The sequence below is a fragment of the Falco naumanni genome, chromosome 5, assembly GCF_017639655.2.
Source record: "Falco naumanni isolate bFalNau1 chromosome 5, bFalNau1.pat, whole genome shotgun sequence".
NCBI classification, from domain to species: domain Eukaryota; kingdom Metazoa; phylum Chordata; class Aves; order Falconiformes; family Falconidae; genus Falco; species Falco naumanni.
In genome coordinates this window covers 38,984,794-38,998,061 of record NC_054058.1, presented here as the reverse complement: position 1 = coordinate 38,998,061, position 13,268 = coordinate 38,984,794, and the positions used below count along the sequence as shown (strand labels likewise).

At 35.4% G+C, this 13,268-nt stretch overlaps 1 protein-coding gene across 1 annotated transcript in view; it reads right to left on the bottom strand.

The window, feature by feature from the left end:
- Positions 1-13,268, bottom strand: part of PTPRQ (protein tyrosine phosphatase receptor type Q) — a 141,780-nt gene that overhangs the window by 35,212 nt on the left and 93,300 nt on the right. The window contains exons 44-48 of the mRNA XM_040596994.1: positions 7,667-7,788; positions 3,908-4,094; positions 1,759-2,003; positions 1,075-1,141; positions 326-484 (exon numbers count right to left, since the gene is read on the bottom strand). Of these exons, the coding sequence (XP_040452928.1) occupies positions 326-484; positions 1,075-1,141; positions 1,759-2,003; positions 3,908-4,094; positions 7,667-7,788 (780 nt within the window). The remainder of the gene's footprint in view (positions 1-325; positions 485-1,074; positions 1,142-1,758; positions 2,004-3,907; positions 4,095-7,666; positions 7,789-13,268) is intronic.

The window sequence follows — 13,268 nt, the reverse complement described above, 5'->3', positions numbered from 1 at the left end:
GCCAAACTTTTTTTTTTTAAGGAAATGGGCAATAAAAAAATACAATGATAACAATAGGGCCAGAATAATCTTGGTGACTTCAAACAGCATGGGTGATTCTTCATTGGCAAGTGTTCCCAAAGTCCAGTACCCAGCCCACAAGTATTGTGAAAGATACTTTGCTCTTAGTACTGTTGCCACAGCTGAAGTGACTTTGTTAGCTGCTTTCCAAAGTGAAATTACTGGGACCCAAGAAAGGAAATAAAAAAAGAAAAGACAAACATCCTGAAAATAAAGAAATTAAAAAACCTCAAAACAATTTTCAAGAGAACTTATAAAATTCTACCTCCAGCTTCCACAACAAGAACTTGTATCTTCTTGATAGGGCCATGATCATCACTGTAATAACATATTGGCATTCTGATTGTAATTGTTGTAGCTGTGACGAGTAATGCCCCATTGGTATCATAAACTGGTGTTGGTTTCTTTTTAGGTCGTGGTGGTTCTGTTTTTAAACAAAGATATATCACAAAGTTTTGTTTTAAAATGTTTTCACTACAAGTACTTTGTTGAGGCACATAGCTGTGTTATGCAAGACAAATCTTCAGCATAGGTTCAGGGAAAACTTAATGTTCTACTTAATGCCTTAAGCCTCTAAAAACTGTATTCTGATAACTGCCTCTGCATATCAGTTTTCAATTAAAAGACAAAACAAAAGACTGAGTCTCAGTTTCTCAATGAATTTCAGTCAATGACTGTATTTATTTCCACAACTGTGATACTGTATACTTAGCTATACCTCTGTGATATTCTTTTAAGCTGTGTGCTGATGGTAACTAAAATACTGGTCCAGTATGATTACTTCACTGAGTTTGCACATGGTTTACAGTATTACTTAGATACGAATAGCAAATGATCAGTGTTATGCAGCAAAACTGAGCACTGCAATTCAAGGCTGCCAGTTATGAGTTCCTGCTCCTACATTATGCCATCTTTAAATAAAAGACAAAGGCACACAACTGTGTACTCAGGTGTAACAGCAATTTCTTCAGCATTTATAGAGATTTCAGCTAAAGGGTATTTTATGAAACATACCTTTTATATCCATGGTTATTTTCAATTGAATTTTTGGCCCTGCACCAGCACCATTAATTGCATACACCTTAAAAAAACAAACACTTGTTTTAATGTGTATTTGTAAGAGCTTCAAACTAGCAAAGTCTGGATATATTTGAAGCAACAATAAATACTGAAACACTCCTTTTGCCATTCATACTCTGCTAGAACTTACTTCATACTTCTTTAGAGTCATAAGTACAGTAACACTTCATCACTCGTAGCTCTTACAAAAAGGAGAAAAACATGCCCACTTAAATAGTTATGTCGACTCCTCTCCTGTCCTAGGCTGATTATTTGAAAGGACTTCATGCACATTCTTCTAGCAAGCTTCCCTTGCAGAACTGGACCTTTCATCTAAGCCAAATGAGCAATGCAAGTAGTGGAATTAAGAGAGGAATTTAGTCTTGTAGTTGTGATGATGTGCCACAGGCTGCTTTGCTAGCACATGAACTGGTGGTCCACAGTACAAAGCTAACCACTAGTGATGTGTCCTGTTCCCACTTGCTCTACCCTCTCATTGCTCCCCTCATTCCTCAGACTTGTCTCTCTTCACACCCCAGCTAACATTCTTGCCATGAAAATCTCATATTCAGCCTAGGTTTAAGTTCCCTATTCAGACTAATCTCTCACTCATTCCAAAGAAAAAGTAACAGTTCTTACGCTGACATTATAGGTATGTCCTCCTTTTAGTCCTTCTATCATGGCAGTAATTGACTGATCTGTTTTACCAATGACACTAAGGTTGTGGATCTGGATGGCAGCTGGGTCATCTTCATTGTAAACCATAGCTTGATACACCTGAATATTTCCATTTGGTTCAGATGGCGGCACGAATGTTACTTGGAACTTTGTTACTTCGTCTGGTATCTTCTGAAATGTTATGTTGTTAGGTGGGTCTTCAGGTACTGAAATAAATAATTCAATGATCCACTTAATCAGTTTACTACTATTACTATTAGAGTAAAACCTGAAAAGTTACAAATTATATTTTTGTATATCAGTATTTTTTCATTGGTATTTTCTGGTTTTATTAAAGAAATCTCAAATCCTTACTGCATATATAAATATTTATAAGGAATAAAAATTTAATATTTAGTGAAATCCTATTCTTAATGATAGAATTTAATACTACAAATATTAAAAATATTTTTTAGATAGCCCTTGGAATGTCTTTATCAGAAAAGCTTCTTCTGATTTTCTACTCAGAAAGCCTGAAGGCATCATTATACCTTGAAATACATCCGGTGTAAACAAATCGTTGCATGGGTTGACAAGCGAGAAGCAAGTGCTAGTCTTGATTATCCCTTTCTGAAAGCCCTCTGTCAACAGCAAGCTCCCTCCCAATATAAACAAGCCACCATGCTCCTAAGAGTCTCTGCTCATTACAGCTAACTCTTTAGGAAAAAAAATTCCACTAGCCAATATCCAGACACAAACACAACATGCATTTTTCCCAAAGACAGTTTTTTGTCAGAAACTTATTCCAGTAGTTTATTCTCAAGACAGCAAAGTTATAAATCATTTCCCCAGTGTCCCTATTTGAAAAAAAAAAGGCTATAACATTCTTTCCAGGCAGCTAAATATTTATTGCTCTACCTGAGCAGACAAGTATGTAGCATGACCTCTAAATAGTGAAATCAAGCAACTGAAGGTAAACACATTCCCTCAGCCACGGATTTAGATGCAGTTGTCATACCTTCCAGTTTTTTTACACCAGCCAACAAATGCTTACTCAGACTTCCCTGGAGTAAGTCAGCCATATGCTAGACTATACAAACAGATGAGGTGAGATGAGTAACTCTAAGGTTACTGCACATACTAACATATCACATTTTTACATAAAAGAGAGGGCTACCAAAAAAGATAGCTCATAGGACGGACCCAGCTACCACCTAATTTAATCTTCAATCATTCTTCCAAAGTAAAAGACCATATCAGCCTCCAGGGATATAAACAGGTCATGAAATCCTTACAATTTAATGTATTAAAGGCATTATACATAATATACACACACTCATTAGGGACATTAAACAAAAGATAAATGATAAATACAATCACTGTGTAGTATGTCTAAATCTGAAATCAACCTTCGTATATAGCTAAAAAAGTTGATCTGCAGCTAATCTCACTAGATATAAGGCAACTGTAGTTTATACACAGTTGATAATTAGTCTGAAATGAAACTTCAGTATCTTTTCAGAAAATATTTTTATTGCTTTGTTTGTTTGTTTATATATATCCTTAGTGAACAATTCAAACCCAGCAAAGATAGCAGACAGAACATAACCAGGAGCTATGTATGTAAAGCTAGAATTATGTCTTCCCCATGTACATCTGTTTATATTTTCCTAAGTAAATGCTATCTACTCTTCTGTAATGTAGCCTCTCAGAATCATGAGGTCCTTACACAGTTCCTCACTCTCACCTCTCAGTTTTATTTCTCTGAGTAACATAATAGCATCAGCAACTTTTGTCACCTTAATATCTACCCCATTCCTCCAGAGTGTTTTGAATCTGTGGAAGAGCTGACTGGAGCACAGATCCCTGTGGGCCTTCACTAGCAACCTCCTTCCACAGAGAATACACAGATTGTGTCCTCAAAAAAAAAAAAGTGTCTTACCCTAAAGGTAAGTCTTAGCACTTATTATCACCATCACTTTTTTCATTGACTGCCACCTTTTTAAATATTAAAAAAACCACTGTGAGTAAAAATTTTCATTAAAAGTGCACCATGTGTTCAAAACTCTCGTTTATTTGTCAGATGAAAGAAAAACTGCAAAGTTGGATGTATATAGAGAAAAATACAAACCTGCTTCAAAAGTGGAGACAATTACTGGAGAACTAGCCTGGCCTTCAAGGAGTGCAGCATTAACATCCCCCGTAAAGGCAATGATTACTACCGAATACCTTGTAAATGCTTTTAAATCAGAAATTTCTAAGACTTTACCCTCTTCATTTGTCTTCAGAAATTGAGCTTTATAATTGTCATTATCTACCTGTAAAATAATATTTTTTTAAAAAATTATTACAAGACTTGAAAGAGCTGAAAGCAGGACATTATTATTTGAACACCTTATTTAACTTTTATCTTTCCTCTTTTCTAACCATTTACATAAAAGTGTTCACAAAAATTCTCCAGCAATCAAGACCAGAAAGCTGCACAGGCGAGTGCACTCCCATCTCACCCATGTGTTGCCTCTTCACCACTTCACATAGTATGGGATTAAGGAAATGGGCTGTTTGCTTGGTGCTGTCTTCCACCAAGCAAACATGAATCAATTGGTAGACACTGGTCCAGGGGAGCTGTAGCAACCTGAAATGGGAATCAAAGTAGGCAAAGATCCAGAAGATATGCAGCTATATAGCAGAAAATTGTTTGGAATAGCAGAAAATTGTTTGGAATACAAAAAACAAAATGAAAATTGGGTAGCAACATATAATGTTATGACTGCAGAAAGTGGTATTCATCTTGGGATATATTAATAGAAGCAATACTTGTAAGACAGTGGGGAAGGAGCATCCTCTCACTAGAAAAGCTGGAAAGGAGAAATAATTTGAGTTAAATCTAGAAAAGGGAGGATGGTGGAAGACAGTAACAACTTCAAAATATAAAAAATGATGTTATTAAATTTAAGATATTCCATTGTTTATAGTGTTCATGAAAACACAAATAGAAATTATATTTGCACTAAAAAAAGATTAGAATTAAAAACTGCAAAAACTGCGATGATATATCTAAATATCTAAAACCTAGAACAATCTATTGAGGGTTACTGAGCAATTTTCAGCTCTGGACATTTTTAAGAACAAGATAATGAAGGATTTGTGAGGAAGACTTCAGGTACACTTGTTTCTGTGTTAGAGCAGGATATGGACTGGATTACGTCTTGGGATCCCTATCATCCATACATCTCAAATAATCTCTAGTTCTGTAGCAAAATCGACAGTGTTGGGCTTTATAGCCAATTAATCACTTTTAATGTTAGCTTAAAAAAAAGAAAAAAATGGGAGCTTTTCTAGTGTTTGATCAAGTATCATTTACAAAATTCTTTTTATGTCTATACCCACTACTTCAGTTAATGATGTTTTCATTACTGTTTCTTCAGTGTGTAATTTGAAAAGAGGATTAGGTAGCTGTACAGTAGTTTTCCCACTGGATGAAATCTGTATTAAATACAGCTGCTAAAATATTAGAATAGTTCAAGCATAACTTTTATTTGACAGTTATGCATACATCCCCACTGAGAATTAACCTGAACTAAACTTTCTGATGGACTAAACAGACATTCATTTTCTGGGATGGCCATCAAGAGCTGAAACACTTTTTCCCATCTGACTACGAAACATCTGGCATATAAATATTTATAAAGAGCTAAAATAGAATCACACCACTACATCATTATGTATGTCAATATGTAACTGCAAGGAACATCCTAGCAATTTAAACAGAACCCTAATTCACTAATGAATACTAATTACTACCTTTTAGGAATAAAGACATCACAGAGCAGAAATCTGAAATTATTCTGTTCTGTGAGACTAATTTTATAAATCCTTAAAGATACTCAGTTTAGAATTAAAATGAGTAAAGTTGTACATACAAAAATTTTGTGGAATTTGGAGTCTTCATAAAAATTTTCCCACTGGGACAATAAAATAAATACTGAAATTTCCACTGAAAAAGGTTGTGACAACTTTATTGGCCTTTAAGAAGGAATAGATTTGTCTACTAAGATGATTAGCTACAGAACTGACACCTGTAGTTATTGATGATTAGACAAACAACATCTGATTACAAGGAATCCCCAAACATAAAGCTAGATATCCGAAAAATATCTGGAAAAAATTTTCCATTTTGTAAAAACAAAACCAAAGCCCTTCAAACCGAACGTTTAAAACAGATTTTTAAGTTACTTCTGAATGCTGTCAGGCTCACATCAAGCATTCCATAGTTCATTTTACTTTATGATTTTTACAGTAACATATTTATAAGGTATTTATAAAATTTTCATAGTGTAGAACCAGATGATATCCTCTTTATAATTTAGGAATTACCAGACAGAGGAGAAATTGTTTACATAAATATTGATTAAATATTACACGCACAAAAAATCAAACTTTGAAAATCAAATTTGGAAGTTTTATCAAAAGCATGAAAATCATTTTTTCGGTTGATGCACTATAATGCTGTTTAGTCAAAAAGGACAGGAACTTTTGACAAAGAAAAAGTCTTCTCTAACTTTAGTAAAGAAGAAATAAAAATTGTTATGTAGTTTCTATTGACCTATTCAATTGGCCAAGGAATCATTCCTCCCCTGTTAGTATTCCCCTTGTTATTGCACATCCTTCATCCTGTCATATTACTGCTATGGTAGGTAAGTGTGCTCAGAACTGAACAGATTGCACTCTACATACTGTACAATTAAGTCAGAGGAAGAGAAAGTAGCAAGTCTGTACATTTCTACGTCTTTTAACTTTACAGAGGAGCTTAAAAATATTTGGCATTTTTTTATTGATCTCCTTAGAAGTTTTGATTGCACAAAAATCTCAGCATTAATATTTTAGCATATCTCTAATTCTTATAACTGATTCAGAGACAATGAAAAGATACACATAATAGTCTTACTGCCTTCTCAGAAAATTGAAAAAAGCTTTCTATTTAAAGCCTTTAAATAGTTTGATGTAGTCTTTAATTTTTTTTCCTATTATCTAACAGACTGATTCCAGATTTTTAAGGCTACAAACAGCATTTTCCTGGGTAAAGTCTGGTAAACTGCTCCCCATTTTCACTGATAGCCCTGTCTTTATAATTTCTGGAAGAACAGGGAACCTATATCCTACTTAAAACTTCTCATGTGCTCAAACTTAGAAAGTTTCATATCTTGCCACAGGGAAGGAAATGAGTTATTAATGGTTGTTTTAAGGAGTTAGTAAGGGTAGCAGAGGATGAAAAGAGAAAGGCCACTAGAGCTTTCCTCTTATGTCAGCCTTTTTTTGCTTATAAAGGTGAAAGAGAAAGAAGTGTTATTGTTGTGCTACCAAAATACAGCTAATCTGATGGGCAGTGCACCAAGTGGGAAGGGGGAAATCAAGTTTGACTAAACTGCCCTCTGATATGGTGAAACCTTATACAAGTCACCTCTTTTTCCTAGGCTCTGCACTGTGGTTTGTGGTTTGTAAAATCATGGCAATGAACTTTTCCTTCCTTTGAAGAAAAAACCCAAAGTAATTATTTTTACAGGTAAACAGCATCATTATTGTTAGAAAGAGGTACACCTCCACAAAGCTCAGCTACTGTTTTCCTGTATACATTTATAGCTATACTTTTTTCATTCCAAGACCTATTATTATCACACATTTTTTAATACCAAGTAATTAATTTATCTCCCATTAAGAAATTTATAAATGTACAGCTAATTCCTATGTGAAGTTTATGTGGAAATAGACACAGACATATTGTTTTTCAACCTAGTTTGTGTCTGTCCTGTAATTTCTGTAAGAACATCTACTGTGGTATTTATATCACCAAACATCTCTATTACTACCAACAATAAAACAGTTGCCTTACTGAGGTAATGTCTATAAGGTAGCATGTTGGTCCAGTAATGATGACAGGTTCACTCCAGCTGATATTAATACTGTGAGGAGATGTAGCTAACACGGTCACATTTTCTGGAGGACCATCTGGAGCTGTAGAAAAAAATATGTACATGGATCATGGCCAAAGAAGTTCACAAAAAATAACCCAGTGATTTTAGTGGTCAACAGAGATTATTTTTCAACCTGAAAATAAAACTTTTTCACAAATCTACCATTAGACACTGTTTAAATAATTACAACATTTTTTCTTTCTCATATATAGAGTATGATTTAGAAAAACATTTTTCATTGCAATTAATACTTTTGTAGAGTATGAGCTCCCTGCAATTTCATCTTAAGCTGAAATTATAGGTTTTTTTAATTATAAGTAATTTATATATATTTTACATGACACAAGAAAAATATATATAACTATTTAGACAAATAGACAAGCATAATATATTTGTTTATGTCACATGAATCATTGAAGAACAAGAAACTGTAAAAACACAAGGTCTTCTGCATGCTAGAAAAAAATTTGTACTAGAACAAAGCATTTTATACAGAAAAAAAATATTTTCTAGATTCTCTTTCAACTTATTCTTAACATGTTGAGAAACTCCGGAAAACACACACACAAAAATTATAGGAATTGTAAGCATGTTCATGTAAGAATGTTCACATTAAGAAATGGGATTTTCCTAAAATTTCCTTTTGTCAAGATGATATATGAATTAAGCTAGTTATCTCTTATTCATGAATAAGAAATTACTTCAATCATAATAACAACACAACAATTCTCAGTAAGTGGTATTACTTTTTTATAATGACTGTGGTAAAGTTCAGGAAAATAAAATTTGGAATAGAGGTGACAAGAGATTTGTAGATATTGCCAGAACTTGGCTCCATGGTGCCTTTTTTGGGTCTACAATAAAAAAAGAAAACTGTGATACCTATCAGTGAACAGCCTGTTATAGAAGTAACAACAGATTTGTACAAGAGATTTCCAGAACTTGGCTTCATGGTGCCTTTTTTTTTAATCTACCATCAAAAATACAGCTATGATTAACACATATCAGCGAATAGTCCATTGTAAAAAATGGTAAAAGTATCATATATATCCTAATCAGAATATGCAGTCTCTTTTCTCAAACATGATTAATACATGAATATGATTCTTTTCACCATTAATCATTAGGTAAGAGGGCTTAATGAGGAAAATTGTAGTGTACACAAGGCTACTTAGTTTTTTAGGTAGAAAACAGGTTAGGAAAAGGAAAAATAGCATGGAAGGAGGTATGTAGCTATGGAAATTATGTGTGAAAGATTAATAAGGAGAAATCGTAAAATTTCGCACTGTGAAGGTGAAAATTTTGCACCATGGTTGCAGAATACAACAGGAAGATTTGAGTTGATAAGATGCTATGACAAGTTTAGGGTGTTGGATTACGGGACGTAGATTGCTGTGCTGGGATTAGCAGGAATATAGCAGACTTTGTAGGCAGGATCAGATTCAACTATTGGAAGCAGTCCCCAAAAATACTGAATAGCATGGAACAACTGAATGAAGAGTGTAACTGAATGAACTCTGAAAGCACGGGAGGGTAGTGAAAGAGGAGACTGCTCAGAGAAGGCTGGCTGTTGGGTGGGGAGTTAGAAGACACAAAGCAAAATACAAGGGCAAGCATGTTCCCTAAAAACTATAGGACTATAAACTATAGTTTAGTTCCCTAATAAACTATGTAAGCACAAATTAAGCCTGTTTTCCAGGTAACACGTGTCAGATTTGTTGCTCAAACAGTGCCTTTTAGTGTAAATACTGCCTTCAGTAACTATGGCAGTGGCAGTATCTTTATTACCAGCTGAAATTTCTGAAAAACACTATAAAATTATATATATAGCTTCTTGAGCCTTAGTTTCCAAACCAACTAAGTTTGCTGAGACAATTTTCCTTTACTTTTTTGCAATATTAATGGGGCATTTTATCTCCCAATATTTTTTTTCAGAAGCCACTTTATGCTTATGCGTTAGACATTGATGGTGTGAAATAATTTTCAAGCACAATCTAACCTACAAATTATCCAGCCTGAGGTTACTTAAATAGATAATTTGCCATATGCCGTTTATATTTAAAATGTTTTTAGATCTTTGCAAGAAAACTCTAATTGAGTGTGCTGTATTTAAGATAAATATCTAAAATACATCTATGCATTAATACCTGGTTTATTTTTATCATGAAAAGTACATTATCAGACATCAACTGAATGATACTGAAATTTAGAGATATTTTCAAAATAACCTGTATAATTAGAAGGAAAACTAGAAAAGGAAATGTGTCTAATGTGTTTTATGTCTTAAAAAATCATCCTTTTTAAAACTGTGTTTCATTCATTGGGTAACTGCCACGTTCTGATTTAGGTTTGTTTGTGAAATGAATCTAGTCAATATGAGGCCATGATATCACTATACCCTTTCTCTTATAAATCACAGCAATTTACTCAGCAGAAATGACCCAGTCTTATTCTCTCATTCCCCCATAATCCAATCACTTCCTCTCATAAGCACTTTTCTCCTGGTTTTCACAATAATGCATTTTCTGTAACTAATAACCATCATTTCCTGATTATCATGCTTCTATCCTTGCACAGGAATGTGGGTCTTTGGAGGTCAGGGTCATCTTTCTCATCCATCTGTGTCCTGATGCTAAGGCAGCAGTTAAGTGTGTTAGCTTGAAGATAAGTCTGGATAGCCCATTATTTACCATAATCCTCAAAAATAAGACTGAACACTCCAGTCTTCTGCCAGAAATTCATGCTTGCCAGTTTGGTTAAGACCAGTTCTTTTTTTCTTTTTCCTAACAAAAATTAAGCTTGAGGTTCAGTTATTTCATTTTAGAATCACCTAGGTTACTTTTACAGATATAAACATTTAAATACAGGTATTAGGCCATATTTACTTTCCAATGTTTAGTTCTGAAAGAATGAAAGGAACAAAGGAAAACAAGTTCTCTCAATCAAAACCTGCCAGAAGAAAGGGCATATAACAACAAGACATGAAATCTTATTACTTCTCACCACACAGAAGCATTTATTTATGCCAAGCAAGTGGGTATCAGCAGGGATTGGGAAAGAAGGTGCTGAAAAGAGATGCATAACCCTCTGCCCCATGCATCTATGTCCTAGCCTTCATGGAACATTCGAACATCTGGGATTTTCCTTTGTATCTCAGTATATCCTGGCATTAGGAAACTTGGCAGTTTACCAAAAAGCATTGCATTGTGTAACTGTATGAGATCCAAAATGAGGTCAGCGATCTCACTGCCATTCATTTTCAACCTAACACTCACCCTCAAAAATTATTTTTTTTTCTTAGAAAGCACAAGTTTGGCCAATCTTGTTCTCCTTATCAACGTAAAAATGTCTCGGGGTAAGTGCAGGTGACTGAACAAAGTTTCTCTAGCTATGGAAAACATTTCTTGCCCTTGCCCTTACTGTGACACAACACTGTGATCTTCTGTACTGGTAACTATATAAATCTACGTTATGTTGAAAATATTTCATCTTGCAGAGTAGATTTGGCTCTTGGGTAATCCATCAGCTAGGTAATAACAGTGCCATCAAACTACTTTATGAGACAGTAGGACAATTCCTGTGAGGATAATCTGCAAGACAGAAGGCTGAATAGTTTATCCATGTGATGTGAGAACTGGACTGCACTGAACAACCTATAACACTTTCCACGCAGTAATGCTATACTCACTTTCACTATGGAATACAGCCATTATTTTTGGTTTTAAGCTTGAAAATGAGTTACAGAATCCTAAAAGGAATTCCTGTAGCCTTAAATTTACCTTCATATTGAACAACTGAAATAAGCAGCTAAGATCCTCACCTTAGTTACTGGATATTCAGAATTATCAGGTATTTCTGCTTTAGCACAACAGGCATGTCCCCAACACTTGTAAAGAATATTAAGGGTTTCTGTTACATAATTTTTGCTGTTGTTTTTTTCACCTCTTTTTATTCTGAGAAATGAGTCTAATGGTTTTCAGCTTAAATGCTGTAGCTTCCTCAATATGAGTATAATAACTATAATATTTTCTTTAGGATTGAGATAAACACAAATTTCTGAGAACCCAATTATTTCTGAAGAAAAATCATTTGACTATTACTTCACAACCAAGGTAACTTTCCCTTCGACAGAAGCAATCTCATTTACTGAAAATCAGGGAGTGGCTAACTTCTGCCCTCAAATCTGCAAACACAACTCCCATTGATTTTATGGGCTAAGTACTCAGTGTATTTTACATAGCAGCTAAGCACCCTTAAGCCCTAACAGACCATGTATATTGGCTGTGTACCAGCAGGCTAATCCAGAGGATGCTTGGTCCTGTCCGTGAGGGAAAGGAGAGGGGGATCAACACCTGTTCTCTGGATACACTCCGCAAGGCTGCCCAGAGCAATAGTTCTGTTTGTGCACCCTGAATTTCTCTGCCCTGCTACAGGCAGTACCCTTTGCAAAAGAGAAGGGGGAACTAAGGTTTTTTCAGTCTGTTTCCAAAGACTTTGGAATGTATGAGGTCAGGTACCTAGAGACCTGCCCTTGCTAAAGATCAGCCGCTGCTCAGGGAGGCTCCCAGCACTGCTGAAGCACGCTGGAGCTGCCAGCTGGCTACCCAGCTGTGACATGTCACCTTCCTCTCTTTTTCCTCCTCAGCTGATTGCCATTACTGCAGGAAAAAGACCAGCACCAAGCTACGATACCTGGAACAGTGCCCATGCTTCCTTGACTCCGCAGTGGTGTGTTTCATAGGCAGCTCGTCTCCTGATGTGTCACTGATTTAGCTCACGGAAAACTTGTTGCTGCCCACCTCCCTCACCCAGACACTTGGGCTGGAAGAACTGGTGGAACTTTTTTGACTTCTATTTCATCACCATTTGTTAAACTAGCTAATAGAGCATACAGAGGACCTACTGCTGGGAACAACACTATGTTGGCATGGAAAGGGTTTGTGCAGTCTAATGAGATTTTTATACTTTTAACTACTGTCTCCTCAGTGGGCTTGACAGGAGACTGGTTCTCTCTTAGACCAAATTATCACTGTCCAGAGAGGAAGCCATACAAAGGATCCTAACTTTATCTGACTGTGTTTTCAATATCTGCCTCTCTGCCCAGTTTAAATCTCTAAACTCCCCAAACTCAACAACAATTTTTTGAAGAGAAATATTTGCATATGTCAGCAGCTGAGATCTGTCCATCTAATAGTAAGAAATCTCCCCCGAGCTGCTGTCTCAAGAGTTTCACGGCTTCTGTTAGCTATTTTCTGCTCCATCTGGGGTTATGTTTTTTTTTTCATTTCCCGCCCCCCACACACTTTCATTTAAAATATTGCATTAATTTACAAGCATAGCATCCCCATAAGAACCACTGGACAAAGAAAGTAAGTGCACATGAAAATGACTCTGCGGTTGATCACAATACTTCTCAGTTCAAAGGACTGCTTCGTGCTTTATGTGAAAAAATGGGCTGTTGTGATGTTCACTATCACAGTGTCCAAATCTCTTTGCCCTTTGGGGCTTAGAAATTATCTG